The 26,462-nt window shown below is 52.5% G+C and overlaps 10 protein-coding genes across 10 annotated transcripts; 6 read left to right on the top strand and 4 right to left on the bottom strand.

Moving 5' to 3' along the window:
* The first annotated feature begins 1,037 nt into the window (after positions 1-1,037).
* On the top strand, positions 1,038-3,015 carry BKA58DRAFT_103133 (uncharacterized protein). Its single transcript, XM_046163774.1, has 4 exons — positions 1,038-1,279; positions 1,344-1,505; positions 1,554-1,853; positions 1,901-3,015. The coding sequence occupies exons 1-4, from the start codon at positions 1,127-1,129 to the stop codon at positions 2,885-2,887; spliced, it is 1,602 nt and encodes a 533-aa protein (XP_046029621.1). The 5' UTR covers positions 1,038-1,126; the 3' UTR covers positions 2,888-3,015.
* A 383-nt stretch (positions 3,016-3,398) lies between these two features.
* On the top strand, positions 3,399-4,030 carry BKA58DRAFT_466424 (uncharacterized protein; the record flags this gene model as incomplete). Its single annotated transcript, XM_046175013.1, has 2 exons — positions 3,399-3,651; positions 3,735-4,030. The coding sequence occupies 2 exons, from the start codon at positions 3,399-3,401 to the stop codon at positions 3,956-3,958; spliced, it is 477 nt and encodes a 158-aa protein (XP_046029622.1). The 3' UTR covers positions 3,959-4,030.
* Positions 4,031-5,625: 1,595 nt separating this feature from the next.
* On the top strand, positions 5,626-6,803 carry BKA58DRAFT_103158 (Ser-Thr-rich glycosyl-phosphatidyl-inositol-anchored membrane family-domain-containing protein). Its single transcript, XM_046163775.1, has 2 exons — positions 5,626-5,956; positions 6,010-6,803. Exons 1-2 carry the CDS (start codon positions 5,755-5,757, stop codon positions 6,483-6,485), a joined length of 678 nt encoding a protein of 225 aa, XP_046029623.1. The 5' UTR covers positions 5,626-5,754; the 3' UTR covers positions 6,486-6,803.
* A 1,419-nt stretch (positions 6,804-8,222) lies between these two features.
* Positions 8,223-9,209, bottom strand: BKA58DRAFT_103172 (uncharacterized protein). Its single transcript, XM_046163777.1, has one exon. The coding sequence runs from the start codon at positions 8,941-8,943 to the stop codon at positions 8,428-8,430; it is 516 nt and encodes a 171-aa protein (XP_046029624.1). The 5' UTR covers positions 8,944-9,209; the 3' UTR covers positions 8,223-8,427.
* A 1-nt stretch (position 9,210) lies between these two features.
* BKA58DRAFT_103171 (uncharacterized protein) lies at positions 9,211-11,203 on the bottom strand. Its single transcript, XM_046163776.1, has one exon. It carries the CDS (start codon positions 10,913-10,915, stop codon positions 9,587-9,589), a length of 1,329 nt encoding a protein of 442 aa, XP_046029625.1. The 5' UTR covers positions 10,916-11,203; the 3' UTR covers positions 9,211-9,586.
* A 598-nt stretch (positions 11,204-11,801) lies between these two features.
* On the top strand, positions 11,802-14,469 carry BKA58DRAFT_409199 (uncharacterized protein; the record flags this gene model as incomplete). Its single annotated transcript, XM_046172134.1, has 3 exons — positions 11,802-12,672; positions 12,719-13,322; positions 14,052-14,469. 3 exons carry the CDS (start codon positions 11,802-11,804, stop codon positions 14,467-14,469), a joined length of 1,893 nt encoding a protein of 630 aa, XP_046029626.1.
* A 779-nt stretch (positions 14,470-15,248) lies between these two features.
* BKA58DRAFT_103258 (WD40-repeat-containing domain protein) lies at positions 15,249-17,928 on the bottom strand. Its single transcript, XM_046163779.1, has 3 exons — positions 17,591-17,928; positions 16,683-17,540; positions 15,249-16,632 (listed from the first exon to the last, which is right to left on the bottom strand). Exons 1-3 carry the CDS (start codon positions 17,726-17,728, stop codon positions 15,484-15,486), a joined length of 2,145 nt encoding a protein of 714 aa, XP_046029627.1. The 5' UTR covers positions 17,729-17,928; the 3' UTR covers positions 15,249-15,483.
* A 1-nt stretch (position 17,929) lies between these two features.
* On the top strand, positions 17,930-18,703 carry BKA58DRAFT_103250 (ATP synthase E chain-domain-containing protein). The gene is made up of 3 exons (XM_046163778.1): positions 17,930-18,162; positions 18,268-18,451; positions 18,536-18,703. Exons 1-3 carry the CDS (start codon positions 18,139-18,141, stop codon positions 18,598-18,600), a joined length of 273 nt encoding a protein of 90 aa, XP_046029628.1. The 5' UTR covers positions 17,930-18,138; the 3' UTR covers positions 18,601-18,703.
* A 377-nt stretch (positions 18,704-19,080) lies between these two features.
* Positions 19,081-22,328, bottom strand: BKA58DRAFT_378000 (dynamin-1). Its single transcript, XM_046169662.1, has 4 exons — positions 22,021-22,328; positions 21,531-21,923; positions 19,825-21,480; positions 19,081-19,774 (listed from the first exon to the last, which is right to left on the bottom strand). Exons 1-4 carry the CDS (start codon positions 22,117-22,119, stop codon positions 19,457-19,459), a joined length of 2,466 nt encoding a protein of 821 aa, XP_046029629.1. The 5' UTR covers positions 22,120-22,328; the 3' UTR covers positions 19,081-19,456.
* Positions 22,329-23,469: 1,141 nt separating this feature from the next.
* On the top strand, positions 23,470-25,646 carry BKA58DRAFT_453039 (phosphatidylethanolamine-binding protein; the record flags this gene model as incomplete). Its single annotated transcript, XM_046174446.1, has 2 exons — positions 23,470-24,316; positions 24,825-25,646. 2 exons carry the CDS (start codon positions 23,470-23,472, stop codon positions 25,487-25,489), a joined length of 1,512 nt encoding a protein of 503 aa, XP_046029630.1. The 3' UTR covers positions 25,490-25,646.
* Between the last annotated feature and the right edge of the window lie 816 nt (positions 25,647-26,462).

The following is a 26,462-nucleotide window of genomic DNA, read 5'->3' on the forward strand; positions in this document are numbered from 1 at the left end:
AACACTTCGTACACAGTCATATTGCAAGCTTTTGAAGTATGTAGAGCAGGCGCTACAAAGACAATGCTGTTCCATCGTCTAAAAGAGGGAAGCAAGAAGTTGTGGTGTTATAACGAAGCTAAATGGAGTAATTACATGCGCTCATGCAATAGAACTTTCTGTCATTCTATTCCAATCAAAATAGCCTTCTGATTGACAGATGCGAAATGTGGGAAGAAAGATCAACCTAACAATGTCTTCGTACCAGCTTTCCACAAGGTCTACACGGATAGTAGTATACTCACTGCTAAGAGCGTATGTCAATGAGTTGAATGGAAGCGATCGAGCCGAAGACAGTTATGGAGCTCATGGGGGTGGAATCTACGACATGCCATCGGGACTGACGGAACCGTGCCGCCGCGCGAAACCCTGGCTGTGACGTACCCCTGGCTCATCACCAATGCTGCAATTGGACTCTCGACAGCTGTGTACATCAAATTACTTTTGAAATCGACAAAAAATCTATCTGTAGTTCCTTTGTTTCGCATCATGCCCACAGCTTGGATGCGTCTGGCTAATCAGCGACGTGTCTCTCTGATCATGAAGCATCTTTCTGATCCACAGGCAATGCGAAGGTCAGCAGCCACCGCCGTGACAATCGAGAAGCGGGAGGCATATCGCGACGTTCGTCAGAGACATGAACAATAGAGTCTTATACTCGATAAGAGATCGAGATCCTAGATATCCGTTCTTCACAAAACGAAAGGTGCGAGCTTTCTTGGAGCATGCCAATTACCACCAGTCTTATACGCGTTTTAGACGTGATGATCGGTTGCGTCTGTATCGCAGTGCTCAGCGTTACTTTTTCTTGGAACAGCTAGAAGTGTTTGAGCCCGAGGAATACGTGTACCTAGGTAGACTTGGGGTTCTCGTGTTGGAAGCGTGCAGAGAAGCTGACCTCGGGAGGGGCACAGCTTGTCGGCCCAAGCCTAAACGAGCTAGTCAGTCGCGAAACTCACGTTTTCACGCGAGATAACCGCTGATTTGAGACAACGTGACGTCGCACGCTACGCGTCTTTTGAACCCTTTGACTTGAACCCCATCATTCTGATAACACCAACCAAATACTAATATACTACCTTGCGTCATGTCAGGCGAACCGGAGTCTTCAGTGGCGGTACCGGCACCTTATTACATTTCCAAATCGAAAATATGTGCGAATAGCAAAGGCGAGAGCATCGGTAACGGTATGTTCGCTAATCGAAGATTTGGTGCGGGCGAAGAAATTGCAGCCTTCAAGGTAAGTCTTGACTGTACGAAATGTATGTGAGACACATACTGACTTCGTACATCCAACTCTATAGCGACCTCTTGTTGGGTCATTGGAGACTGAACGGCTCCTCGACACCTGTGCAAATTGCTACCTCTGGACTGAAGGTTCATCAACTGGAACGAGGCTGTATGTACCGGAAGGTGCAAAAGTGAACAAGTGTGCTGCATGCCAGAGATTCCACTACTGTAGCAAGGTACGTCGAGCTATCTATTGATATATTCACAAGACTAAGATGCATCAGGCATGCCAAAAAGACGCATGGAACCGGGGACATAAGCATGAATGCAAGATATTGAAGCCAATGGCTGGTAGACACCTGCCTAAAGCCTTCCTTGCATGTATGGAACTACTTGTCAGGCGAAAGCACGGCCTGATTTCCGATGAAGAATGGGAGCTGCTTTGTCGCTTACCCTCGCACATTGATGACTTCAAGTGCAACGGAACCTATGAGAACATCGAGCTCATGGCTATGGGCGCTGGTCAATTCTCGTTATCACAAAACCTCTTCGACAAGGACTTTGTCGCAGCGATGTATGGCCGAGTAAGTCTGCGATGAACTCTTCTAATGCTCTTACTGACTCGCCCAAGGTCATGTCAAACGCTCTGACACTGATTACGCCTACATTAGATCCTCTCGGCATCATGATCGACCCCACACTCTGCCATTTGAATCACTCCTGTGACCCGAACGCATACATTATGATGGACGGTCCGCAAGTAAGCATTCGTACCCTCCGATCCATAAAAAAAGACAAAGAAATCTACATCTCGTACATTGATGCCACAAACCCCTACCACAAGCGGCAAGAAGAGCTTCAGTCGCGCTGGTTCTTCACCTGCCGCTGTGCGAAATGTCAGGAAAAGGCTACTCTCCAGGAAGATAACTGGCTAGTACCAGCAAACCCCCAATTTGCCTTGAGTAGAGACGAGATCGCAGCGATGTCAGAAAGCCAGGAGAAAACGTTTGGTCTATATACGCAACTCCAGGGGATGGATAACTCCGTGCCCGTTATCGAGGCGCTCAAGGAAACCATCAAGATTTGTCACGAGTCAAGGTTTTGGCCGATTTATCGACAACCGTATGCTGCAGTTCGCGACGACTTGATTGTAAATCTGCTCTCCACGGGGGAGTACCAGGAGGCATGGGCACAATGTGCAAAGCGATACAGATATATTCTCCCGAAGCTCTACCCAGTTCCATTTCACCCAGTCCGGGTAGTTCAAACATGGCAGATGGCGATGTTGGCCGCATATCTAGCAAGCACTGAAGAAGGTGTTGGTGCACCGGAGGTGAACATGGGTCTCATCGCCATGATGCTGGTAAAGCAGGTACTGGATGTAGCGCATCTCAGCCATGGGCCGGCTAATGCATTCACGAAGAGTGTGAAGGCCAAAGCAGAAGAGATGATAGAAGAGCTGAAGAGGAGTATCGGCAACCCGAACAGTGACGTCATGAACAGGGAGCTTGAAGTCCAGAGAGACAGGCTGATGGATATGGGGGACTGGGCTCAGGATGGCAAGCTACTGGAAGAGTTGAAGACGATACCATTGCACGAGAAAGGTTTCAGTGTATGAAGTATAATCAATTAGTCAAGAGATCGGAGCTGTCTCAACCGTCTGATATCCATCGCTGCATAGCCTTCGATAATGACAGTTTGTAGTCTCCCCTTCACCATACACCAGGTTTTTTCCACTTCCTCAATCCGGTGTGGACAGTCACCTCTATAACTAGGATGGAGGCAGGCTACATTATACTGAACTTGCGTGGTCCAAGAAAGCGTGCTCTTTCTCTAGCTTCTAGTTGGGTGTGGGTTTTACTTTCTCTACGTGAAGGTGAGTGGTGAACCTCTCTAGAGCCCCACAAGCTTTCACCGTCACCACCGCTTTACTTAGACAGCGACTTCTCTCACTACGCAAGCGCAGTAGTAGGGCGCCTGACTATTTCAGCTCATCCTCTGGCTTTCTACTCCATCTTCTTGACACCGCACTTCAAGTTCAATCTTCCCACATCGCAGACGAGCATCGCTCTGCAGTATCATCCTTTCAAACCAAAGGACAAATCCCCTCACATCACACCAACTTCAATATGCCTCCCAAGGCCGCCGCCGAGAAGACGGGCAAGGTATTCACTGCCGATGTCGTCGCCGCCGTCCTCTGCAGCACTGGCACCACCAGCCTGTCCAACAAGAACTACGAAATGATGAGTGCGCTCGACGGCGTCAAGACTGCCAGTGGTTTCCAGCATGACTTTCGTTCAGTACTCGCCAAGGCCAAGGAGCTCAAAGCGCGTCTCGAGTCTGGCGAGGAGTTCGAGCCGGTTCTGCCTGCTAGCAAGCGTGGTACGTTCTTCACCCAAATGCTTGGAGTTTTGCGACATCAACTGCACAGCTTTCCGATTTTTGACAAAACTAACATTGTATAGGTCAGACTACCCCGGTAACCCTAAAGGCAACCCCAAAGAAGAGGAAAGACATGTCTTCCGGCTCTGAGGATGCCACACCATCCAAGAAAAAGACGGCAACTCCAAAGTCGCGCGGCAAGAAGAGTCAGACCCCCGTAGAGGAGACCATGGATGAAGGTTTCCCCGATGATGCTGAGGAGTTCATCAAGTGCGAGAAGAAGTGGGAGGACGAGGTCTTCGCTTAAAGCGGTCAGGCTTGAGTTTGAGGATATGGACAGAATGTGGCATGGCATGAAAAAGTTTGTGGTCTGCAGACTACACCACGACAAAACAAGCAGATTGGAAGATCTGGTGTCAATGTAGGCTCTAGAGGGTTTGCATTTTTTTCTGAATGGGGTGCCTTCATGAAAGATGCGGTGAAGCCAGATGCACACTCAGGTATCTGAAGACAGTTATGAGGATCATCAACAGTTTTGCCGAGTACATGGAGCATCTTCCCACGACTTCATTGCTCATGACTTGTGTTGTATGCTCCAGCGTTCACAACAACATGAGACTCTAAAGGTGCATAATCAGTTGTAACACCTGAATGAGGAGCCTGTAGCACCAAAGACATCGATGCCGTAAGATTCTCTGGTCAGCGACGTGTACACGCTACTGGGTACACCTTACGTCCATACCCATATGACATCGTCAAATTAATGCCGGTATTTTTGGTTTCAGCGACATTCTTGTCTTTCTTGGTCTCAATGTTGCCGATGCTGGGCATGCATGTGATTTCTCTGCAAGACTGTTAGGGTGACATGCTCCAGCTTACCACAAGCAACGGGCGCATGCTGCTAGGATGTATGCAAATAGCATGATCATGCTTGACATAGCGCTCTGACATATCCAATGCGCATATGCATCTACCGGCTGCGATATCATCTCTTCAACAATAGTCACCGCTTCATTCTCCAACTTTGCATCTCTACACCGTGTATTGCCGGTCATTTTCGTCAAGTCCAGCCCACAGTCAAATCTCCTTTGAGTGGGGCCCAAATCTCGGGCCGTCTGCACACCCATCGGCTCCGTGCTAAAAACCGTAGGCTCATCACCGGTGTCCGCACCGACCACCCAAGTCTCACCCCTAGGCTGGCAAAGTCGTCCAGGGAAGGTCGTAGATCGCAGTCATGTCGGCGCATATCGATAGGGGGAGATCAGAGCGTCGATTGGAGTCGCCCTGGTAGAGGATGACGTCGCCCCCGGCGGTTAAGGTCATGTGCGAAACCGGCGTTCGCATAAGGTAGTGGTGGAGCTGACATGTTAGGCGAGGGAAAGTTACAAGAAGATGCCAGGTGCTGGGGGTGGGCGAGTAAGCAGCAGGGGGGACCTGGACGCCAATGCAGGTACAGTTCGACGCCTGTAGTTTGCGCCAGCACTTTTGCGCAGCGTCCAGGAATTCGAATGACAGTCTGTCAACGTCTTCTTGTACTCCAAATCCACGCCTCGTGTTCGTGCGTGGTCATGCGACAGCAGGATGGCAGCGAGGCCCCTGAATTTTCCCCGGATTATTGGGTGGCTTCTTCCTAACCTCCAAACAGCTAGCATCATGGCACGGCGGCCGTTGGTGTGCTCCTCATGCGCCGGGATGCATCGTCGGTGAGTGGCTCCTGGGCTAGACGCTCGCTGGTATCCTAGGCGAGATGCTTTGAGGGCTGTGCGAGAAGAGGGAAAAGGGGGCTCCTGGCCAAGCGTCTCACTGGCGAACGGCCGATTGGGCGCATGAGCATCCTCATCCATTAGCTTCAGAGCGAGCTATACTGCTTTCAGCCGGCAATTTTGCATCTTCTGCCGTTGCTTTGGCGTCTCGATCCGGTCCAGGTAGCCGTTGGGTGTCAGCGTATTCTTTATTATACCCCGTCGCCCACCCTCGACTTTTCTTCTTCACTCCAACGTCGCACTATCGCTGTACACAGTCACTCGTTCTTTATCCAACTACATATCCCTATACAGCTACTACAGTTCTAATACCCTAATCACCAATCCAACTACCGTCACCATGCGCTTCTTCGAGACCATCCTTTCCGCCGCGGCCTTCGCTGCCGCCGTCGCTGCCCTCGAGATCAACGACTTCCCTGCTGAGGGTGTTGTTGCTGGCCAGACCTACACCATCACCTACTCCCCCGCGGATGACACCCCCACCACCTTCATCCTCCGCCAGGGACAGTCCACTGACCTCGACACCATCGCCACTCTTACCAGTATGTGCCCGATCTGACTGTCAAACGATCTCACAATGTTAACTGAATTCCAGCTACCGCTACCGGTGGAAAGTTCGAGTGGACCCCCACTAAGTCTCTCGTTAACGAGCCCGACTACGCCCTCCAGATCCAGCAGGGAACTACCATCAACTACTCCGCCCAGTTCCCCCTCTCTGGTGGCGCCGAGGAGGATGACTCTCCCGCATCCTCTGCCGTCTCTTCCGCCATGGCCTCTGCTTCTTCCGCTACCGCCTCTGCTGCTTCTTCCGCCTCTGCTGCCCTCAGCAGCGCCATTGAGAGCGCCAAGTCCAGCATGATCACCAGCGCTGCCTCTGCTTCCGCCACCATCAGCCCTTCCGCTGGCGTCAACTCCACTGTCACCTCTGCCACTCTCACCCGCTCTGCCTCTTCTTCCGGCTCTGCCACTGGCAGCGCCAGCCTTCCTGAGGTTACTGACTCTGGTGCCAACATCCGCAGCCCCGTCGCTGCCATGCTTGGTGCCGCCGCCGCTTTCGCCTACTTCGCATAAGCGTTTTCCTTCACGACCTTATACTATAATTGTCCTTTTACGACATGTTAGCATTGGAATCTGTGGGAACCCCCCTCCAGCATCTTTTATCAACTAGAGTCACGCGAGCATAGGCGTCCGTGAATGGTGTGTCCGATGGGAACGCTATGCAAAGAGCTTGTATAGACGTAGCAGAAAATGATAACATGGAAGCATTTGCCCTACTCATTCTTGATCTTGCAAGTGATGCGCGCAATGATACCGTACCTCTCGTCTCATGATGTATCAGATTTAGTTTTGCTTGTGCAACCACAGATGCTTTCGACCTATGCGCACTTACCGTGAAACATCCGTTCCGCTTCCCTGCTTCTTTTGTTACTTCCGCATCGCTTGGAAGGTTTCTGTCATCGTAGCGCAGACGTCACATTCAATCATCCGCGTGGTACCGCATCCATCATGTGTCAACGATACAGTGGTACGAAGCTGTCATCATGCGTTGCATGCGCGCTATCCCCGCATGTCTATCACAGCAACTTGGTAGTACACAGTACTGTTTGGTGTGTGCGCAACATGACGTCTTGCGCTTGGCGCGTGTCAAGAGCCTGAAACGCGGAGTCGAAGATCGCATCTTGTCGTTCGTCGCGCCAGGAAAACTGTGGTTGACTGACCAGGTGACCCACAGCGGGATTGTTCCCCACCTCTCCACAGATGCATCAAGCAAGCTGCAAGAACCCGCTGCTCGTTGCCACACCATAATTACACCCCATCGACTCTCTCTTCTCTGTCGCATGTGTTGCTTGAAGGCGTCAACACTCTATTGCGTCTTGACAAGCACACAGCCTCAAGGACGCGAACACCAGCAGCACCCGCATCGCCTCCATCAGCTAGCTTCTAACCAGCCGGCGTACACCGAGTTCCACCACCACTATGTACTAGTACTGCGCAAGCCTACCAAGCAAGCCACCCGCATACCAACCCAAAAGAGAGTAGACATGTAGCACTGCCTGCTGCCGTGTGTTGCGCGCCAAATGTCTTCTATCACGCGGTCAACAGCGTTTTGATCGAACCAGGACTTGCCACGGCTTGTACACGCTAGCGCCGCGTAGTGGCGGCCAGGCCGAGGCTGATGTGCTTTAGCTTTGGAATAGATGGACTGATAAGTTGCATACCGAAAATTTCAAAGGACCTTCTTGCCGATACGGCGGCGCTGAAAGATATATTTAGTCTGTAATCGCAAGAGAGGCTAGTCAAACAAGGCTTGAATCGATGGTAGAGCGGTCGCGAGCTAGGAACCAATGAAGCGCAGCTGGAGCTGAACCTTGAATAGTATGGTGAGTCTTCGTCTTTGCTCAGGCTCACCGTTCATAGTGCTCTTGATCCTGCAAGTCTTTCGCCATTCTTCATTCCGCGCCATACGCGAAGGCTACAGTCTAACGTTGGGCATCATTAAATGCCTCAAGGCTTACGTAGCCACTTCCCTCGCTTTCGGTAACCGACATTGTTGCATTCGCTCATACTTCGGTATTATGACCAGGTTGTTAACATATCGTTAACCCTCGCTTTTACCTAACACGTTGACTCCAGCTTGACTAGGATACCAGGACCTTTACTGCAATGACGATCACGACCATGCCAGGTAGAGCCGAGTTGAGTTGAACGAACTACGCTATAACACAAAAGTTTTGTGATTAATTCAGTCAGCTCTTCCATCCTCATGGCTGAAACCGTGTAACAATATTGCTAGTGCGATACCACCTTCCAACCTCCCATCAATAGACAAAGTATTACGGGTTTCTTCTCCCACTCTTATAGCTCTTTCTCAATCTTAAGTGTTGGCGCAAACCATTCTGGTGTCTGTACCTAAACAACTAGCATCGACTTTTCAACACTCTTTCCATGGAGAAAAGTTCGCCCGTTGAGCAGATTACCCCTCCTCACATCATTCCTCATTCTTTCCTCTAATCTACACAAATAGCACTCCCGCAGCCCCAGCCATCGCCCCCGCAAAACCCATCTTCTTAAAACCTCTCACTGGAACCGCAGCACCAGTAGCCTCCACAAGGCCTGAGGCACCCGTCGCGCTCTCTGTGCTGCTTCCTAAACTCCCCGTACCCGTCACACTCTGTGAACTGGGATCAAAGCTCGCAGTTCTCGAACCAACAGCACTTTGTATCCCAGTGATTACTGTGACATCTTCGGTCACTAGGTTAGAAGGTATAGGTGATGCCGTATCGACTGCTAGACTCGGTGCCCCAGCTTCTGATGTTGGGAGCGAACTTGCTGGTGTACTGGCAGCGCTGTTCTCGACCGTAAAGGCGTCACCCCATGTTGGAGTTGGAGATGTGGATGGGAGTAGGTTCTCTGTTGATGTTGCTGCTATGGGTTCGACGACGAAAGGTTCACCCCATGACGATGTTGCCGCGGAAGAGATGCCAAGGAGGGAGAGTAGGGTCGTTTTTCTGAGTGAGGATTTGCGCATGTTGGCGATGTTTCCTTGGAACCCGTTGCTGTCTCTACTCGATGCTTGGAGCTTGCGTAAATTATTCTTGAGATGCGTGCACTGAGTGACAGGGTTTCAAGGTTCACGGCGATGGCTTCTTTTCACTTGGATGCCAGGGGACCCTGCGCCTATCCCGATACTCCGGATCATCACTATCCACCCAGAAATTGCCCTGTTGAGCGTGTAGTACTCACAAGTCTGACGTAAGTTTCCAGCACAAACAGCGATGCGTGTCGCGTTAACGTGGTGAGACAGCCAGCCTCCTGGCTTCTGATAGGCTATCAATCCCAAGGGGAGGTGTCTGATTGGCCAGGAAGGCTTAGCGTTGTCTCGTTCGGGTCTCCGCAATGCTGCCGCACGCGAACGACTGCCGGACCCGAGGTTTTGTGATGCCGAAACGACGCGCAACATGCTGCAGTGCAATATGCACTCCTTCCTATTATAGGAGCATGTCATGTTACAGAGAGACTGATGGCTTACTGTGGCGCTAAGATCGACCATCGGAGATCAAGCCACCAACCCATTGGAATGTCACGAGAACAACCGCAATTGTACTACACACAGCTCACTAGAAGTTTATGTTGACTCTATGTCGAGATTGTTTAGTCAGAAAAGAGCTCAACTACCACTTAACAAGATCCTGCACTTGTACAGGCATGCCAGTCTCCATAGACCGATTCGCACCAACACCGACAAGAACAGCATTACCGCCATCCCGAATGTACGCAGCGCGTTTGAAGCTGTCTTCACCGTCGCTGGTAGCGATCACATCCCGCAGAAGTAGAGGGTCCCCTCCTCCGTGGCCGCCTTCACTCTTGACAACATCAACAACATAAGGCTTTCCCCACAAGGGATAGACAACGATGTTTGTCTTCTCCACGCCGCCTTGGATGTAGTTTGCTTCAAGCTCACCGAGCCCTTCGTTGGTGACAGTCTCTCCACCCGCTGAGTATCCTCCCTCAACGACGTTTATCTCAATACGGCCTTTGCTTCCGTTGAAAACGCAGCGGTACCCCTCCCATGGTGCATAGGCATACGTGTTGTATGTCATGACGGCTTTGTTCTTGTACTTAATGATCATGGAGAGATTGTCTTCGATAGTGATGCCATCAGCGAAGCAGTTGCGGTCACGGATATAGCCATCCTCGTGCTCAGCCTCAAGATACAGTTTCTTCAGTTGGGCGTTCTGGTCGATATGAATCGCAAACGGGTCGTCTTTCGCAGCCTCGTTGTTGAGATAGCGTTCGCCTAGGTTCTTCTCTCCGCGTCGCTCAGCATTTTCTCTACCGTAGAAACGTAAGCTACCGACGCAGTAGACCATCTCGGGCTCCGTATTCAGCCAGTAATGTACCAGGTCGAAGTGATGAATGGACTTGTGCATCTGGATACCACCACTGGTGTCTTTGTTTCGATGCCATCGTCGCATGAAATCAGATCCATGTGCGCAATCCAGAATCCAGTCCATGTGTACCGTCGAAATTTCACCGATGACTCCGGAATCAACGAGCTCGCGTACCTTCGTATGATGAGGTGCATACCGATAGTTGAAGAGAACTCGAACTTGCTTGCCTGTCCTCTTCTCCGCATCGATCATCGCTTGCAGCTTTTCTTCGTCGATAGTCATCGGTTTCTCTGTAATCGCGTCGCAGCCCAGCTCCATAGCGCGGATGCAGTATACGTGGTGGAACTTGTCAATGGTGGTGACGATTACGACGTCGGCCTTTTGCTCTTTGACCATCTTATCGAAGTCTTCTGCCTTATACATTGGGACGCGTCCGCCGCCAATTTCGGCAATACGATCATTTGCAGCCTTCATGCGCGTCTCATTGGTATCGCATATACCAACGACTGCTGCACTCGATTTGAAGTCTTTGATGATGCTTTGGTAATAGAACGCGGATCTGACGCCCATGCCCACAATGACATAGCGCTTGATCTGTGGAGAAGTCATGGCTTCAGGGGGAGGGTTCAAATGTTCAGTGGTAGAATTCAATTAAGATTGGATGGAGGACTGGCGACAACCAGACTGACCTTGCGGTCGCCTTTATACCACACCTACCTTGTGTCTGCATCATTCAAAGAGAGCTGTTACTATGCATCGGTACCGGTAAAGCGTCAAATCAGAATCCATCGTAGCAAGATGGAGCTGTCGTACCCGGTAATCGAGTTTTTCGTTGCAGGTGTTCAAGTGGAGCAGCGGAGCGTGGAGAGTGTAGATTGCTGAGCTTGCCGACCCAGAAAAAGACTAGTGGCCATTTTCCCCCGCAGTCTGCTTCCAATGACAAGAGTGGAGAAGCGGCAACATCCCAATTTGGGTCGGCACAGGAAACAGTGAAGGAGACATGGCCAACGACATTCAACCAGGTGTCGTGCATAGTGATGGTGGGTCATCTTCTAGCGGTGCGGGGTAGGTAGTGGTTACTCCTTCTGGGACGGGTACAGCGACACATCGACACTGCTCCCGCTTGTTACACACTTCGATCGACCCATGGCTCCGAAAGCCTGCTGTAAAGATGGAGATTGTATGGCAATCGGGAGAAAAAGCACCGAAGAAACGTACGGCTGCAGCATGCTCCACATGCCGTTCACGCAAGAAACGCTGTTACCACGTCGAAGACCGCGAATATCGAAGAAAGGAGCGAACTTGCAGGAAAGGAAGGCTTGTGCAAGAGCCTCATTTGTGCTCCGATAGCCGCGAGTCGACCCCAAGCCCCGGTCGCGTGAGCGAATACAATCCTGAATCCGTCCTCGCAGCTCTATCAGAAGACGCCGAACCAGGAACAAGCGCTTTAGGACAGACAATACATGCCGCATCATCACAACCTACGCCACAAGCTATGGTGCTCACCTCTTCCTCCCTATACGAAGCACAGCGTCGATTGAAGTGGTACAAGCAACATAAAATCCGGACCATCACGCCGAACCTATCCGAGTCATATCGAAAATATCTCGAAGAAGAAGGAGCTTTTTCGTCCCTTCCCAGAACAACGACAGACGCACTCTTGCCCTTATACATTTCCACGCTAAATGACCTCACTCCCATCACGGATGGCGCCGCCGTCTTCCGCGACCACAGTAACGGACAAGCATCCATATACTTGGTCAGGGCAATATGTCTTGTCGTCTGCAAAACGAGACACGCTGCTCCTTTCTTACGATTGACTGATTCAGGTCCTCTCTTGGAGCCCCTAGAGTTTGCATCAAAACTTCTGGCTGGACTTGATGCTGCCATCAAAGCAGACCTGGAACCTAATCGCATCATCAAGATCCAGATCTTAGCACTGATGCACCTGCACAATGATGGACTAGCCGGTGTGGATCGCGCATCCAGTTACCTGTCGCAGGCCATCTGTGAAGCGTGGTCAATGTGCATACACCTAAAGATACCTGGCAACCCCGACAACGACGAATGCAGATACCTGTGGTGGTCACTCCGGAACTTTGACCGCCTGGGTAAACCCATCATGGCAGCAGCGCCCTTCTTCATCGACGATGCGGATATTGGTGTTGAGCGCATAGAACCGAAGAAAGACGACTATCGTTCTCAGATCATGGCTGTTGCCCTCGCTCTTGGGGACCTCATGACCACTGCGACAAGAGCTTATAAAGCTGGCGCTACAACAGCGGTCGATAGTTGCTGGACGTTCCCTTCGCTGTCAGAGATTACGGATGGGAGCAATTTCGATCAGTTTCACATGTCGCATCGAGGTAAGATACTTATCGACTTCACCCTTCAATCTACTTAAAGCAGCAGTATACCTGGAGACATGGTATCATGTTGCCGCCATGCTATCCTGCCGCTATAGCGGACCAGGCACCGAACAATACACTCGACGTCTTGCGTCCGCGGACAGGGTGCTCGAAATTGTGTCTCACGAAGGATGCGAAGGCCTTCCCCCGCTTCCGCTAGTACCCTATGCCATGTCCATGTCGACAACGGTCATCTACCGCGCTTTACACGATCGCGTGAGAGATATTGACAAAGCACGAAAAGACCTCCAACAATGCTGCGACGCCCTCGATAGCCTGAGTGAACGATGGACCAGCGTTAGAGGCGTGTCCAAGCTTGCAAAGCGGCTTTGTAGCCTAATGAGCGACGATACACACGACAGCTTGCGAGACGTGCATCGAGGCGGTACTACCACTTCCAATAGCACTATCTCAACTCTGGCCATACCTGCCAACACTGGTGCTGTTACAGATCAAGAAGGGATCCTGTACAGCGACGAGGCCTTTCAAAAACATCTTACCGAGATCTGGCCAAGCTTCGATGCGTCCTACTCTCAGTTGGATTGGGCGTTCCAAGACTACTACGGCTTGGACATGGAATTCCCCAGCCCGTTTGACGATCTGCCGTCGTGAGCTGTTCGGCAATTCAAACATACTATTGATAGCATAGCGTGAAGGTACACAATGAATGATGTTAAGGAATTCATAATTTCGTTACCTAGTTATCCTACTCAAAGAGCCTGACCAACTGGTCTATTACCCAAAAACTCGCCATTTTGCGCATGCTCCACGTTAGGCGGTCTATACGCAACATACTCTTGTTGCTGAACCCGTCCTTGCCCCTGTGTATTACTGCCTACATCGCCCAAATTCAACCCATCTCTCTTCCCCGCATCCAACTCGCTGGGCGGTGGCATTTCTCTACCATCAATTTCCCATACATTGGCGTTCGTTGGCATCTCGTTAGTTTCCGGTATCTTGGAATCGATGTATTGGTGGTGTTGTGCTGGTTTCTCGTCGGAGTATCTCGGTGCGGGGGTAGAGCTGGATAGAGAGTGACGTGCAGCGACGGCACCAGCTCCCACGGCTGCTGCGCCCCCAAAGGTTGATGTTGATGCCCATGGTGCCTGGCTTCCAGAATCCATAGGAGATACAGGAGACATCATCGTTGTTGGCTGTGTTGAAGACATGTCGGTTTGCGTAGGAAGGGTGGTAGTGGTAGAATACGTGTTCGGATGCGGAATATGTGTGTATGCGCTGTTCGTAGGCGGAGAGTGGTCAGACGAAGAAGATGCTGCTGGACTGGCCTCTTTGTCGTTTAAACCCGCGTTTCTGGATTTCTTCTTCCGGTGACGGAGCAGAAGGAGGACGAATATGCCAATTAGCGCCAGAGCTGCGACCCCTCCTACTACCACGCCAGCGATCAGACCTGTCGAGGGACCGGAATTTGAATCTGAGGATGATGCTACTGCAGCAGCAGCACTCGACGACGTTGGTTCTTCCGATGCGGTGCTCGAAGCTGCGCCCGCAGTTGACGATGCCTCTGTTGTTGTCGGTTCAGCACTCCTTGCTGTACTGCTTGCCTCCTCTGTTGCACTCGTTGCCGTGATCTCAGCCGCGATGCTCGTAGGATTCGCAGGTGTCGGTAACGCATTCACCACACTACCCGCTACGCTCTCGATGACAGCCGTAGGCACCGTAACGCCATTGCTCGACAGCACCGATGAGACATCGCCAACGATGCTGGATAACAGATCGCCAATCTGTCTCCGTTGACGCTGATGGTTCCTCCGTACTTCCTCCGCGCCAATGCTACCTGCCGCAAGACAATAGTCGCTCGTATAACTCTCAGCGATCGAACGATCCGGGTGCGATGTTTGATGCGACGCGTGGTTGTCGAAGCATGAGACGCGCCATAGGTACTGTTCGCACAGGCACGTGTAGTCGGGAGCTGGAGTGGTATTGCAGGGAAAGTAGCCCTTAACAGCCGATATACAGGAAGTTACTGCACTAGATTGGTCAATGTCAGTAAACTTCGCTCCTCTTGACCAATTCGCGATTGAGAATGCATAATTACATCTGTTCATGGTTCGCGCCCTGACCAGCCGAAATAATGGGCCATCGCAACGCGGGCACAAGCTTGAGCAGGACACCAAGCATCATCAGAAGCGTTGTTGACGGATGAACGGCCCCGGTTGAAGCGACAGTACTATCAGCGCTTTAACGTACTAGCCAGACCTGCTTTCATCAGGCTTGCGAAGTGACGGTAATCGGACGTTCCATTCGTTGATCCTGCTCCGGCAGAAGCGGGGACACCGACCCATCTATGCAATGCTCTGTTCCGAACACCCGTCTCGCGATAGGAAACCTGTTGGCATCGATGATGTAGGTGTGGAGGTGCGGCTTACCTGTGGCTGGGTAAACCAGGGGTTCCGTGAGGTCTAACTGGTGGGGATTTCTTTAGCATCGTGCGCTAACGGGCTGCCCTGATGACATCGCAATGTGGAGAGCATGAGTTTGGGCATGATCACCGTTTGTGAGACGAGAACGCGTCGAGCTAGGATAATTGACGTGCGCATTTGTGTTACGAGCGTCGTTGCACCGCCACACCTGTAGTGGTCTGGGCCACGTCTTCTGTACAGAATGTGGATTTGTGATACTTGGGGTATGGTAGAAAGTGAACTGCCGACTCCAGAATGATGCTCCGCTGAAAAGAAATGGGTATTGAAGCACTGCCACAACCGTCCTCCAGGCCCTGAAAGTGTCCATTGAGAGACATTCAATAGAACCTTACTTCCCGTTGGTACCATCACCGTGACCTTCCAACCTGTTTACCAACCTCTTGACGCCACTCCACTCCTCGCTACGTGTCTGGACACCTCCAAGATCATCACCCACCTCGAAGATGGTGACGACGCCATCCATGCCTCCCACTGCAACTCTGCGCCCTTCGTTCTTCTCCCATGCCAACTTGTTCAGACTCCTGTTCATGTAGCCAAGACCGGTTGGCATATTCGTAAACGCACCACGCTTACCGTCACTGGGCTTGACCGATTGAACAGGAACCTCGACATCAACATTAATGTCCCAGACTTCAAGGCTTCCTGCTCCGTCGACAAGCGCGAAGACGGAAGGCTTGACAGGCGACCATCGAACGTCATAGACAAGATCTTCGCGTGCAATGTCGAGAACGGGTGTTACTTGTTGCGTCGCACCAGGAAGTGTCGGGTTGGTAGCGCCTGTAGCAGCCGGCGGGCGGACCTTCCAAAGCTTGACGCTCCAGTCGACGCTCGATGACAGGACAAGGTCCCCTAGATCAATCTGACCCTTGGCGGGATGGAAGTCTAGGCTCATCACGGGCGCAGCGTGGCCAGCGTACTTGACGCGACCGTCCACGCCTGCTTTTGCGCCGGCTCGGTCATAGCGATGGCATGGGTAAATGGTACCTTCCTCTGTGCCTGCGAGAAAGTAGGTTGGGTCCGATTGCGGGAAGGCAATGCTGGTCACTGCCATGTCGTCTGTCTTGGCTGGCGGTGGTGATGTCAATTCAAGGAACTCCTGTGGCTGTGAAAGCATGTCAACAGTCCATCCACATACGACACCATCTGTCGAACATGAGATGATGTTGTTTGCGTTCTGTGTTCCAACGATGTCTAGCGAGTAGACGGGATGTGTGTGGCCAGAGCCAGTGAGAGGCGTCTTCTGCACCGGCGCAGACTTTGCGCGGGTATCCCATAGTAGCACTTGCCCTGAGTATGCTCCTCCAACAATGAGGTTCGGGTGGAACGGGGAAAACTTGGCGGTAAGGATATCGGACTGCGCATGGAAGATGTACTCAGGTCGATCGTGCATGTGTAGGTTCCATACTTGTACGAGACCGTCAGGATCGTGTGGAGCGGATGGGTTCTTGGTGTATGAGGCAAGGACGAGTTCTGGGAACTGTGAAGCATGTCAGTGTCATGATCGCCAGACGTCTTTTTACTCCATACCTTTGTTGAGAAGCCCAGATCTGAGATCATCCTCTTCTTGCTCCATCGCTCATCCCAGAACTGTGCAATCTCCTTGATCCGGCGGCCCTTCTTGCCTCCACTTGAACCATAACCCTCATCGTCATCGTCGACGTCTACACCACCATTTGCGTAGTCTGCCAAAATGTCGTAGCCAAGTTGTTGGTCAAGCGCTCGCTCCAGCACTTTCGTGCTGCGCTCGACGAAGCCGATGAACTCTTCCGAGTTTTCGACAGCGGTCAATTCTTCGTTTGTGAGGGTCTTGAACGGGAAGTTCTCTTCTGACCCCGGCTGTGGTGCACCCTCTTCTGGCGCTTGCTGGAGAACCTTGAGCTCCTCCTCGATTTCCTTGCGCAGCTGCGCTCGGATCTCCTCGTCCCTCTCCTTCTGTCTCCGGCTCAGCCTCTTGCTCTTCGGTGACCGCGTAGGGCTCTCGTCGCGCTCTGTGTCGCTTCCCCCAATACCTCGGTCTTTCGATGGGGTCCACTCTATGCTTGCTTGTACACCCTTGCTGTATGTGATGATCTCCTTCTCCTTCTTGACCTCGGTGGTGACCTGGCCATCGGTCTCGTAAACTGTCGCTAGCGGGGCCAGTGAGAGAGTCTGCATCTCTCGGTCAACCATGCCGGTGAGGGCTGCGAAGCCCGTGGATCCTTCATTGTCGCTGCTTAGTTGGCCTGCGCTGACTACTGACGTCGGGCGGGTTGGTCGTCCTGCGCCTGCTGGGGAGCCAGGTTGGGTAGAGCCGGGTCTACTCTCCCCAAGGATGCTATTGATGAGGTTGGTGACGTCGGTTCTGCGGTCGAGGTCTTCGCTGCGTCTGGGTGTTGGCGAGAGGACCTGGATTGTTAGTCAGTCAATGATTAGATGCAATTGGATGTGTGACCTACTTCTCCTAGAGGACTGCCAGTCGTGGATTGCCTGCTGGCTGACTCTGCCTTGCGCAGTTCTCGCTGGCGCTTGAGCTCGGCCAACTTGGCCTTCTTTGCGAGAATCTCATCGCGCCGCTGCTGCATTGTCGACTCCATGGCGGAGACGGGCGAGGTGGGATGCTTGGTCGAGTATGTGTCGGCGTAGTGGTAGAGGACCTAGGTTGAGTCGTGTGTCCAGAGGCTGTTTCCTCCCCGCCTTCAACTATCCACAGACAAAGGCAAGTGCAATGTACACAAAGGCAGGCGCGTCGGGTGATGCTGTCGCGCCAAGCGGTGGTGGTTCAGGGACGCACTAGCTCGCAGCCAGCGATCCCGACCAAATCTTGCGCCAGCCAACCTCAACTTTCACAGCTCAACGCCCAGCATCTCGCATCCGCCCCGACGCCCTCGTCCCGACTCTCCGGATCTCCTACAGCGGTGTCTTTTCATCGCTCGTCCGGAATACCTGCCATTGGACATATACGAGCTCGATAGCGGCTATCGCAAGTCCTCGCACGACCCTCACCATGTCCACTTCCGTCGGTGTCAACGTACGCTCTGCCCCTCGAAGCGCTTGCCAAGGTCTCTAGCACGACCGTTTGGGCCTTCTGCTAGCTCTAGAGATGGAACAACCAGGCTAATAGTGGTATCTACAGGTCCTCCGATGGTCCGCCCTCGGATTTGGCGTCTTCTACGGTGCCTACCACCAGCTCTCGTTATCCGCCGCCGATAGGGCAAAGGCCGCACAGAAGGACTGGGAGCACAAGGAGTCATTGATTAGGCAAGCAAAGGCACAATGGGCACGGGACCACCCCTCAGAACAGCCAAAGTCATCAGGCGGTACGTCAGACCGACGACATACGTCAAAATTCCCGACTCGGCCATGTGCATGACCCAGAAGAGCATATACTAACAACGAAACAGCCATCGCAGACCCGAAAGACCCCAACGCCGACCTCAACACACTCCTCGGCATAACCGACAAATAAGCGCACCCAGTGTGATTCCGTTTCCTACGTCAGCATGGGCATAATGCGGCCGGATCCCATTGAGCCGAGAGGCGGCTGGATGGGGGAGAGCAGTCAATAGTGGTACGACATCTACGAGATACCAATCTCTTGTACTATGTACCTTTTGTACAACATAGACGTCGAGTTGGTCACGTTTTCAATATACATGCTTCAGTTCGATCTCTTCAATGCCCGTTCATATTTGAATCTTGTACAACCTCTTCAAAAATAGGCCTAGGGTAAGACAGGTCTGCCTCATGACTCAAGGACTGGGACTGATTCAGAAAATATGCCAACAGCGGGGTTGTTGTATTCAACTTGTAGACGTAGAACAGGCACAGAATATCTGGAGGACAAACGAGCACCAATGTCGGTATTGGTGACACGCCTTGAGCTATCGGAGTCATCGTTGTCACTGATTTGCACATTCAAGACATTACCCACATCTCAAAAACAATAGTTGTTGCCAATGATATATTCTATACATGTATCATCTCCACCCCCGACCCGCCATGGGCAGGTACTATGCTACACAGACCATCAAAACGCGCAGAAAAGATGAAAAGCGGAGCCTCGGAAAACGCCCTGCAACCCGTGGAAAACAGCAGGGCAACAGAAGAGTAGAAATGAAAAGCGCAGAGGAGCGGCCCAGGACAATATTAACAGACGGCGGCCAGCCTCCATAACGCTTTGTCAACCTTGGCCCCAGCCCGACCGTCTACCACGACCATCCTATGACGCCAGTCCGAAGAAGGGCCAAGGTTGTATAATCGCACATTTTCAAAACCTACAGGGAACCCATGACGATTCGTTTCATTATCCAAACACCTATCTCTTACAATACCTCGCCCACAATCTTGGCTGCCTCCTTGTATGTCTTGAGCAGCTTCTCGCACTTCTCGCGCTCGGCCTTGATTGTGTCGTCCTCGTACAGGAGCTCCTGGAAGAGATCCTCCTTGTACAGCGTTGACACGAGCCTATTTTGTACCACGTCCTTTGAGTGGTTGACGAGAAGATGCATAATCGCCTTCGGGACCTGGTCAGCGACGGTTTCCCGGACGATGTTGAAGTACGACGAGATGAGGCGGCGGATGAGCTCGGTCTCGAGGGCCTCGCGTTCCGTAAGCGCAGGTGCTTGCTCTGGGTTTGATGGCTGTTGGATATTAGCATATACTCAGAGTGACATGTTTTAGAGAGACTCACAAAGCCGCCTTCGAAGTTGTCTCCTCCCATACTTGGACTTCGAGGAGGGGCACTCATGGCAGCGCTCAATGGGGCGTCATAGTCATCGTTGTCTGGTGGCATCATGGCCAATACATGAGCAGGCTGCTTGTTGTCTCCTCTCCGGATGCTCTGCGCAAAACTGGGCTCGCTGTTTTGGCTAACATGGCGGCTGCCAGGCCTGTTGTCAAGCGCTGCGTGTGCTGCCTGTTGTGGGTTGGCGTATGCGTTGTTGCTATCTTTGCTGAAGAAGTAGTTCAAGAAGCTGTCGCGTGCAGTACCAGGAGGCGATCGGTTGCGATTGTTGAGCGCTGCTGTGGTGCTCTGCGAGCCATTCATCATCCGTCCTACGGCAGGCGACATGCTGCGGCTGGTTTGTGACTGGTGTTTCCGGAGAGGAAGAGCTTTAAGAGTTCCACCCTCACCCCCTTCGCCCTCCTCAGCTTCTTCGCCGTTAGCACCGTTTTGGAGTTCCTTCATCCTCCTCTGTTCCCGCCTCTTCTTCTCGGCCTCCATAGCAATCTTCTTTTCTCGCTGCTCCTTGTCGTTGATGACAGATGACATGGCGGCAGCAGCTCCAAGGAAGTTGGGATGGTTTGTGTTGATGTATGCCCTTTGGATATCGATGAGAGAAGCGACGTAACCTGAGCAAGGGCCAAGTTGCTCTCGTAGAAGGTCAGAGACGACCTCAATGAGCTTTCCTTGTAGCCTGGGGTACCTCGTCAATTCGGTAGAGCCGCAAGTGTGGCAGATCTTGATGAGTTCCTCGTATACAAGCTCCACGCAACGCTGACTGGGTATCTCCAAAAGCTTGATCTGAGGCTTTACGAGAAGGTCAAAAGCCAGCTCGGGGACGAACAGGCTGGGCCTTGGACCAGTCGAGTTGCGGATAGCCGTCCGAATGTCCAGCACAGAAAGGTTCTGGGTTGGGTCCACCTGCTCGAGCGAGTTACCGAAGACGGAGTTGAAGATGTAGTATATGCGAGCACCACCGCACAACTCCTTGGTAGAGATCTCGGTGGAGGTACCGTCGATGGATGAGATGAAGGATGAGGCAAAGCGGGTCATGAGCTGCAGGATGAGCGAGCCGCGGTGCTCCTTTCCAGTGAAGGCCACATCGCCGTAGCTCGCGAGCTCTTGTTGTGTCTGACCCATGAGCGTGTTGAGACGTGCCTTGATGTCTGGTAACCGGTCGCGAATGTGGGCCATGAGGGTCTGGTTGAGGCTTTTGGCGAGCAGCTGGGTACCGCATCGGTTGGCCATATTCCGGTACGCAGGATGATGTCGGAAGAAGTCCCGCTCGGCTTGCAGGGCATCAGAGAGCGACTTGTTGCCCTGGATGTCTTGTTGTGACCGGTTGACAATACCAATGAAGCCGAGCTTGAGAGGGTATACGCGGCCAGAGAGAATATCCATGGCGTTTGTACCGTGATCCATAAGATCTAGCTTTGTAAGGACACCAATGGTCCTCTTGCCCATGGGATCGACATGGCGGGCCAACTTCAAAGCTTCCGAGTTGACGAGATCGACGTTGGCGGGGGAGACGGCGAGGATGACACTGTTGGGCTTCGCAATGTACTCTGTGATGAGGTTTCGCGTCTGCTTCTCGATATCGGAGGGCTGATCGCCAATGGGCACCTGGGGGAGTTAGCTCCGGGGTCCTGGCAGAAAAAAGCTGCCTGACTAACCTTTGTCAGACCGGGCAAGTCGACGAGCGTCAAGCTGAGGACGTGCGGGGAGTAGATCTTCAGGTTGATGGGCTGCCTGTTGATACCCTTGTTGTTTCCTGCTATCCTCGAGGTCTCGTTCTCGATCTCGCGTTTGACGTCGGCAAAGTCGTAGAAGCGCTGACCCGGGATGTGGAGAAACTCTCCCCATTCTTGCTGGCCAGCTACACTTGCCGGTGTGTGTGGTACGTGGACCTCGTCATCGTCGTCTTCGTCGCGTTCGCTCGGGAGGTTGATGAGTTGGAGGATGAGCGGCCGGCGTGTGACGATGCCGCTGCCACGGGGAAGGAAGTCCTTGCCAACAATGTTCTCGAGTACCGACGACTTTCCGGATGATTGTGATCCTACGACGACCTGAGGCAGTTAGTAGGGTTCTTGATACATTGTGCAGAGCTTCGTGAATTCTGCTCTGCGCTCACCGCATTCTCTTCTCGGGCTGGGGCGCACATACAATCTGGGGCAAATCTAGGGAATCATTTCCAATTGTGTTGAAGACCAGATCTTGCAGCCTGTTGACAATGTTGAGGAGCTCTTCGCCCAGCGACGCCATTGCGCTGGTGGTTCTGTGTGGTTTCTCTGCTCCTTAAGGGTCCGGTTGTTGGTAGAACAGCCAAACAACACCGCGGAATCGTGAATGAGCCCGATGTCGTCCTACGGCGTGGAGATAGTGATGCACGGTGCAGATGCAGGATCGGCGAAGTGATCGTGGCTGATGGCGGCTTCGTCGGGTCAGAGGCTCGTGATGAAGTGCCTTTGCTGCAGCTCCGTCGTCACTTCGCTTGAAAGTTCCAAGGTTTGATGATGGTGCACGTGACGGCCAGCATGGCAATCCACCTGGCGGCCAACCCCACATTCAACATTCACATGTCTCCTTAATCTTAGGTCATATTGTTCATTCCTTTCGCATAAAGGAGAAGACACCCTTAGCCATGTCGCCACGCGCGCCCGTGGTGTTAAAGCAAGCACACGGCTGCTGAAACCTCCTCCTCTGCTGGTCGCGAGCCCTGCGAACGCCACCACACGCGATGCAGCATGCGGCTCGGCTCCAAGGCCGGACATGGTGTACAGGCTGCAGCAAACCGTATGTAGAGTGTGCACACGAGCAAATAGGCAACAGGACAAGACTTTCCACCACATGAGCAGCATCAGCAGTGCCTGGTGATGCACGACCCGTGGTCAGCGTTGGAAATGGACAACATAAGACTGGCTGGCTTCGCAACACAGCTGGCGCACGAGTCGCCTAGAATTCTCGAGGTTATGTGGATTACACTCCCCTAGTCCGGCCACGTAGTATCGCACATTACCTCTGGTCGCTGAGAAAGTACCATGGACACGCTGGCGTACGCTGGCTCGCGCTCGGGTATTGTCGGACCCCGGGATTTCCCTTGGACTAAGGCGACGGCTATCTATCAAGCCCTCCAGCCTTATCTCGCTGCGAGACGCGGCCAGACGCGACAACACCAAATTATCAAAGAAGATCTCCAGCTCCTATCTCCGCATCTTGGGGAATGCATTGTGATCGTCAGGTCGCTTCGACGTACTCTACCGCTAATTGGGAAAGGCTCATGTAGCCTCCAAGTCCCTGCGGAAGGCCGTCTCCGCATAAGCTGATAGGGTCTATACTGCTATGACTGATTCATTGTCTTACGACCAAGCTTCCTCCCGAGGGAAGCCTATCATTGTGATAAGCACTGTTATCATATTCACCGCAAACAAACCTTGGAACGTAGCAGGAGCGTTCGCACGCCGACTACAAAGGTAGCGTGCTTTCTTCACGTTTATTCTTTCCCTTCTTAATCATCCTCACACCTCCATACCAACTTTCAACCCTGAATCTGTCCTGGGTATTCTGCCGCTTTCAGCTTTCGCTTACCTCGCTCTCATCATCTCCGACGCCTCCATGGCCCCGGAGTCTCTCACTCTTACTACCACCGAAGAACAGCAGAACGACGTTACAGTGGGGACTATCACTTGCACTGCACCTATCCCGTTTGGAGGGGATGAACAATGGCTTTACCTACCCGCAACCAAGAAGTTCGATCTGTCTCGGGGTTCACGGCAGAAGATGGTCTTCGAGTGCGATGAGGAAGATCGTAACCACACCGGCTTTATGATTGACCCTGGCAACTCGGTTTTGATTGTTGTCGACATGCAAAACTACTTTGTTCACCCACTCTATCGGGATCACGCCGCAGGCATCGCCGCTATCGAGCCGACTTTGAAAGTCATCGAGAGATGCCGTAAGGAGGGGATCCAAATTGCCTGGCTGAACTGGGGAATTAGCGACCATGACTTGAAAAAGATGGCACCCGCTATCCAGCGAGGCTTCAGCAAGACTCTGGGATGGCACGTCGGACTTGGCGCACAGCTACCCGATGGTCAGGGAAGGTGCCTGTTCAAGCGGACCTGGAACGCCGAACTCTACGATCCGTTCAAGGCAGTCGCTCAGCCTGGCGATTTGTTCTTCGACAAGACACGCATGAGCGGACTGTGGTCCGAGAAGGAGCCTCTTCATGAGTACCTCCGCGCATCCGGCAAGCAGACACTTCTCTTCGCTGGCGTCAACACGGACCAATGTGTTTTTGGCACCGTGTCAGACGCCTACTCTTACGGATGGGACTGTATTTTGCTTCGCGACTGCACAGGCACCATGACAGGCCGAGGAGCTCAGGAACTTGCCGAGTACCAAATCTCGCAGAACATGGGGTTTGTGACAAACAGCAGCATATTCTGCGAGGCGCAGATTTGTGAGCATTTTGAGGGTTGCTGATTCGGCAGCACATGTCTTCTACGTTGGCGGTTTTTTGTTTCTTGTTCTTGAGCGTGCTATCCGAATACCCGTAGAGCTACACCAGCCTAGCAGAAATACAATACATGACATCTGTATGACTCGCGCTATCCGAGGGTTGCAAGATTGACGTTGCCCAATCATGTTGTAGCTACCCCGAACGCTGGCGGATCTGCATAAGTTGAGGTACGAATGACGCACAACCGGGTGGAGACTCCTTCACATAAGGGCCTACCTCACGCGATAACGTTCATCTCAACACTCTGCTGCACAATCCCGATCTGGACAAAGAAGAGGCTTGAAGCGACATTGACAGTGAATTTCACTCCCAATTCGACATACCGCTATCCCGCGAGACGATGTTTCTCTATGTTTCGATTGGGCTGACGTGCCTGCTGCCGCTTTGCGCCGTTGCGCTACCAACTGAGCAGAAGCCATTGATACTCAACGGCCCTAAGAACGTCGAGGCTGTTCGGACCAAGTGGGAATCTCCATTAATGTCGTAATTGCTGTACTGACAATTCACAGACTTCAACACGCTGAGATAATTCCTACCGTCATTGACGACTTCCTGCCTAGTCTCACACTGTCGGTTCTTTGGTCAGATGCCAAAGCTAAACTCGGCAACACTATCGAGCCAGACTATCTTGGAGAACAACCCACCATTGTTCTACACGATGACACAAGCCCGGACGGAATGCACAGTGCCTCCGACATGAGCTACGTCGTCACACTCACCGACCCCGACGCGCCATCACGCGACAACCCAGAATGGAGCGAAGTTTGCCATTGGATTGCTGCCAACGTCACCACAGCGCCGAACACGTTCTCGATCCTACCCCTACCAGAGTTTGGTCTTACGGAAGAGACCGAGTCGACTGACGGCGGTCCGGAAGATGTGATGGAGTACAAGCCTCCTGGCCCACCACCGAAGACTGGCAAGCACCGCTACGTGTTCCTCGTCCTTGCGCCAAAGAACGGGACGACCGAGCCGCTTCATGTGAGTAAGCCAGAGGATCGCCAGCATTGGGGTACTGGAAAGGAGGGCGGTGGTGTGCGAGAGTGGGCTAAGCACAATGGCCTCGTGCCTGTTGCTGCCAACTTCATATACTCGCAAAACGATAAGCAGTAGATACGCATCGACGCGCTTACTGTGTGCATGGAATGCCGAGGGCACATGTATATCCAATGGCTGTTTTTCTTTTCGAAATCTCTCTGCAAACGGCGGAGGTGTACTGTCAATAGCGTACACATAGCATTAATACCAATAATCTCGTAACGAATGCACGCAATCAGACTTTCTTCAGAGCAAGCGCTCTCATCGTATCATCCCATCATTCCTCGTGCCGTGCGTCGAACCCAAGTAGCCCTACGGCGCCCGATTGCGAAAATTGTGGGGCGACAGCTCCGGGCCAAACTGTATTGCACGCGCCCCGCGCACGCGTCTCCCGCATCCATGAACAACCTACAACCGGCATTTGTCTCTGTACCGTCTTTGCATTGCAGTATTGCGCCACCCAAATTTCCGGTCAACGCTTTCTAGCCTTTGGTCGCTTCGTCGATTATCCAGACGAGGGTGTGATGATTGAACCCACCTGGATTAACCAGCCACGCAGCCAATACCAGCACCACGCATCCGGGCCTGCGCGTCCGAGACGAAGATGATCCAAGTCTCGCCACCTCTCCATTCTCCTTGCCCTAAATTGCGTATTGACAAGCTTGGCCGGCCCGGGGGCAATGAGCTACATGCTCTATGGGAAGCTTGCGGTATTGCTTCTTGTCTTCCAATGTCCATTGCGATCACTTTGCCTCAGGCTCTACAGGCTCTATTGATCGTGTGACTCGACAAAGAGTTCAAAACAACGTGTTGTGGCGAACATGCTGTGGTCTGGAATCTCAGTTTGAGAATTGACCTCCTAGATACTGCACACTGATTTGTTGCACAGGCACATTCTGTCGAGATAGGGCCAGCTAAAGCAATGGGCGCAGCAGCCACCAATGAGCTGTTCAGCTGGGGCTGACAGCACCTCCGCTCATTCTTCCTTCACTCTTCTCCGTGCACTTGGACGAGCAAGCGCAACATCAATTTCTGAGCGAGACATGGA

The sequence above is a fragment of the Alternaria rosae genome (genome assembly GCF_020736505.1).
Source record: "Alternaria rosae strain MPI-PUGE-AT-0040 chromosome Unknown BKA58scaffold_2, whole genome shotgun sequence".
Classification (NCBI taxonomy): Eukaryota; Fungi; Ascomycota; class Dothideomycetes; order Pleosporales; family Pleosporaceae; genus Alternaria; species Alternaria rosae.

Bases quoted from the DNA above. Each gene is read 5' to 3' on its own strand.
- BKA58DRAFT_103133 (XM_046163774.1), top strand. From the start codon at position 1,127: ATGTCAGGCGAACCGGAGTCTTCAGTGGCGGTACCGGCACCTTATTAC. The intron at 1,280-1,343 runs GTAAGTCTTGAC...CCAACTCTATAG, and splicing joins AAGAAATTGCAGCCTTCAAG to CGACCTCTTGTTGGGTCATT. The intron at 1,854-1,900 runs GTAAGTCTGCGA...GACTCGCCCAAG, and splicing joins TCGCAGCGATGTATGGCCGA to GTCATGTCAAACGCTCTGAC.
- BKA58DRAFT_103158 (XM_046163775.1), top strand. From the start codon at position 5,755: ATGCGCTTCTTCGAGACCATCCTTTCCGCCGCGGCCTTCGCTGCCGCC. The intron at 5,957-6,009 runs GTATGTGCCCGA...ACTGAATTCCAG, and splicing joins CACCATCGCCACTCTTACCA to CTACCGCTACCGGTGGAAAG.
- BKA58DRAFT_103172 (XM_046163777.1), bottom strand. From the start codon at position 8,943: ATGCGCAAATCCTCACTCAGAAAAACGACCCTACTCTCCCTCCTTGGC.
- BKA58DRAFT_103250 (XM_046163778.1), top strand. From the start codon at position 18,139: ATGTCCACTTCCGTCGGTGTCAAC. The intron at 18,163-18,267 runs GTACGCTCTGCC...TGGTATCTACAG, and splicing joins CCACTTCCGTCGGTGTCAAC to GTCCTCCGATGGTCCGCCCT. The intron at 18,452-18,535 runs GTACGTCAGACC...ACAACGAAACAG, and splicing joins ACAGCCAAAGTCATCAGGCG to CCATCGCAGACCCGAAAGAC.
- BKA58DRAFT_103258 (XM_046163779.1), bottom strand. From the start codon at position 17,728: ATGGAGTCGACAATGCAGCAGCGGCGCGATGAGATTCTCGCAAAGAAG. The intron at 17,541-17,590 runs GTAGGTCACACA...CTAACAATCCAG, and splicing joins CTGGCAGTCCTCTAGGAGAA to GTCCTCTCGCCAACACCCAG. The intron at 16,633-16,682 runs GTATGGAGTAAA...CATGCTTCACAG, and splicing joins ATCTGGGCTTCTCAACAAAG to TTCCCAGAACTCGTCCTTGC.
- BKA58DRAFT_103171 (XM_046163776.1), bottom strand. From the start codon at position 10,915: ATGACTTCTCCACAGATCAAGCGCTATGTCATTGTGGGCATGGGCGTC.
- BKA58DRAFT_378000 (XM_046169662.1), bottom strand. From the start codon at position 22,119: ATGGCGTCGCTGGGCGAAGAGCTCCTCAACATTGTCAACAGGCTGCAA. The intron at 21,924-22,020 runs GTATGTGCGCCC...TAACTGCCTCAG, and splicing joins CCCTAGATTTGCCCCAGATT to GTCGTCGTAGGATCACAATC. The intron at 21,481-21,530 runs GTTAGTCAGGCA...TAACTCCCCCAG, and splicing joins ACTTGCCCGGTCTGACAAAG to GTGCCCATTGGCGATCAGCC.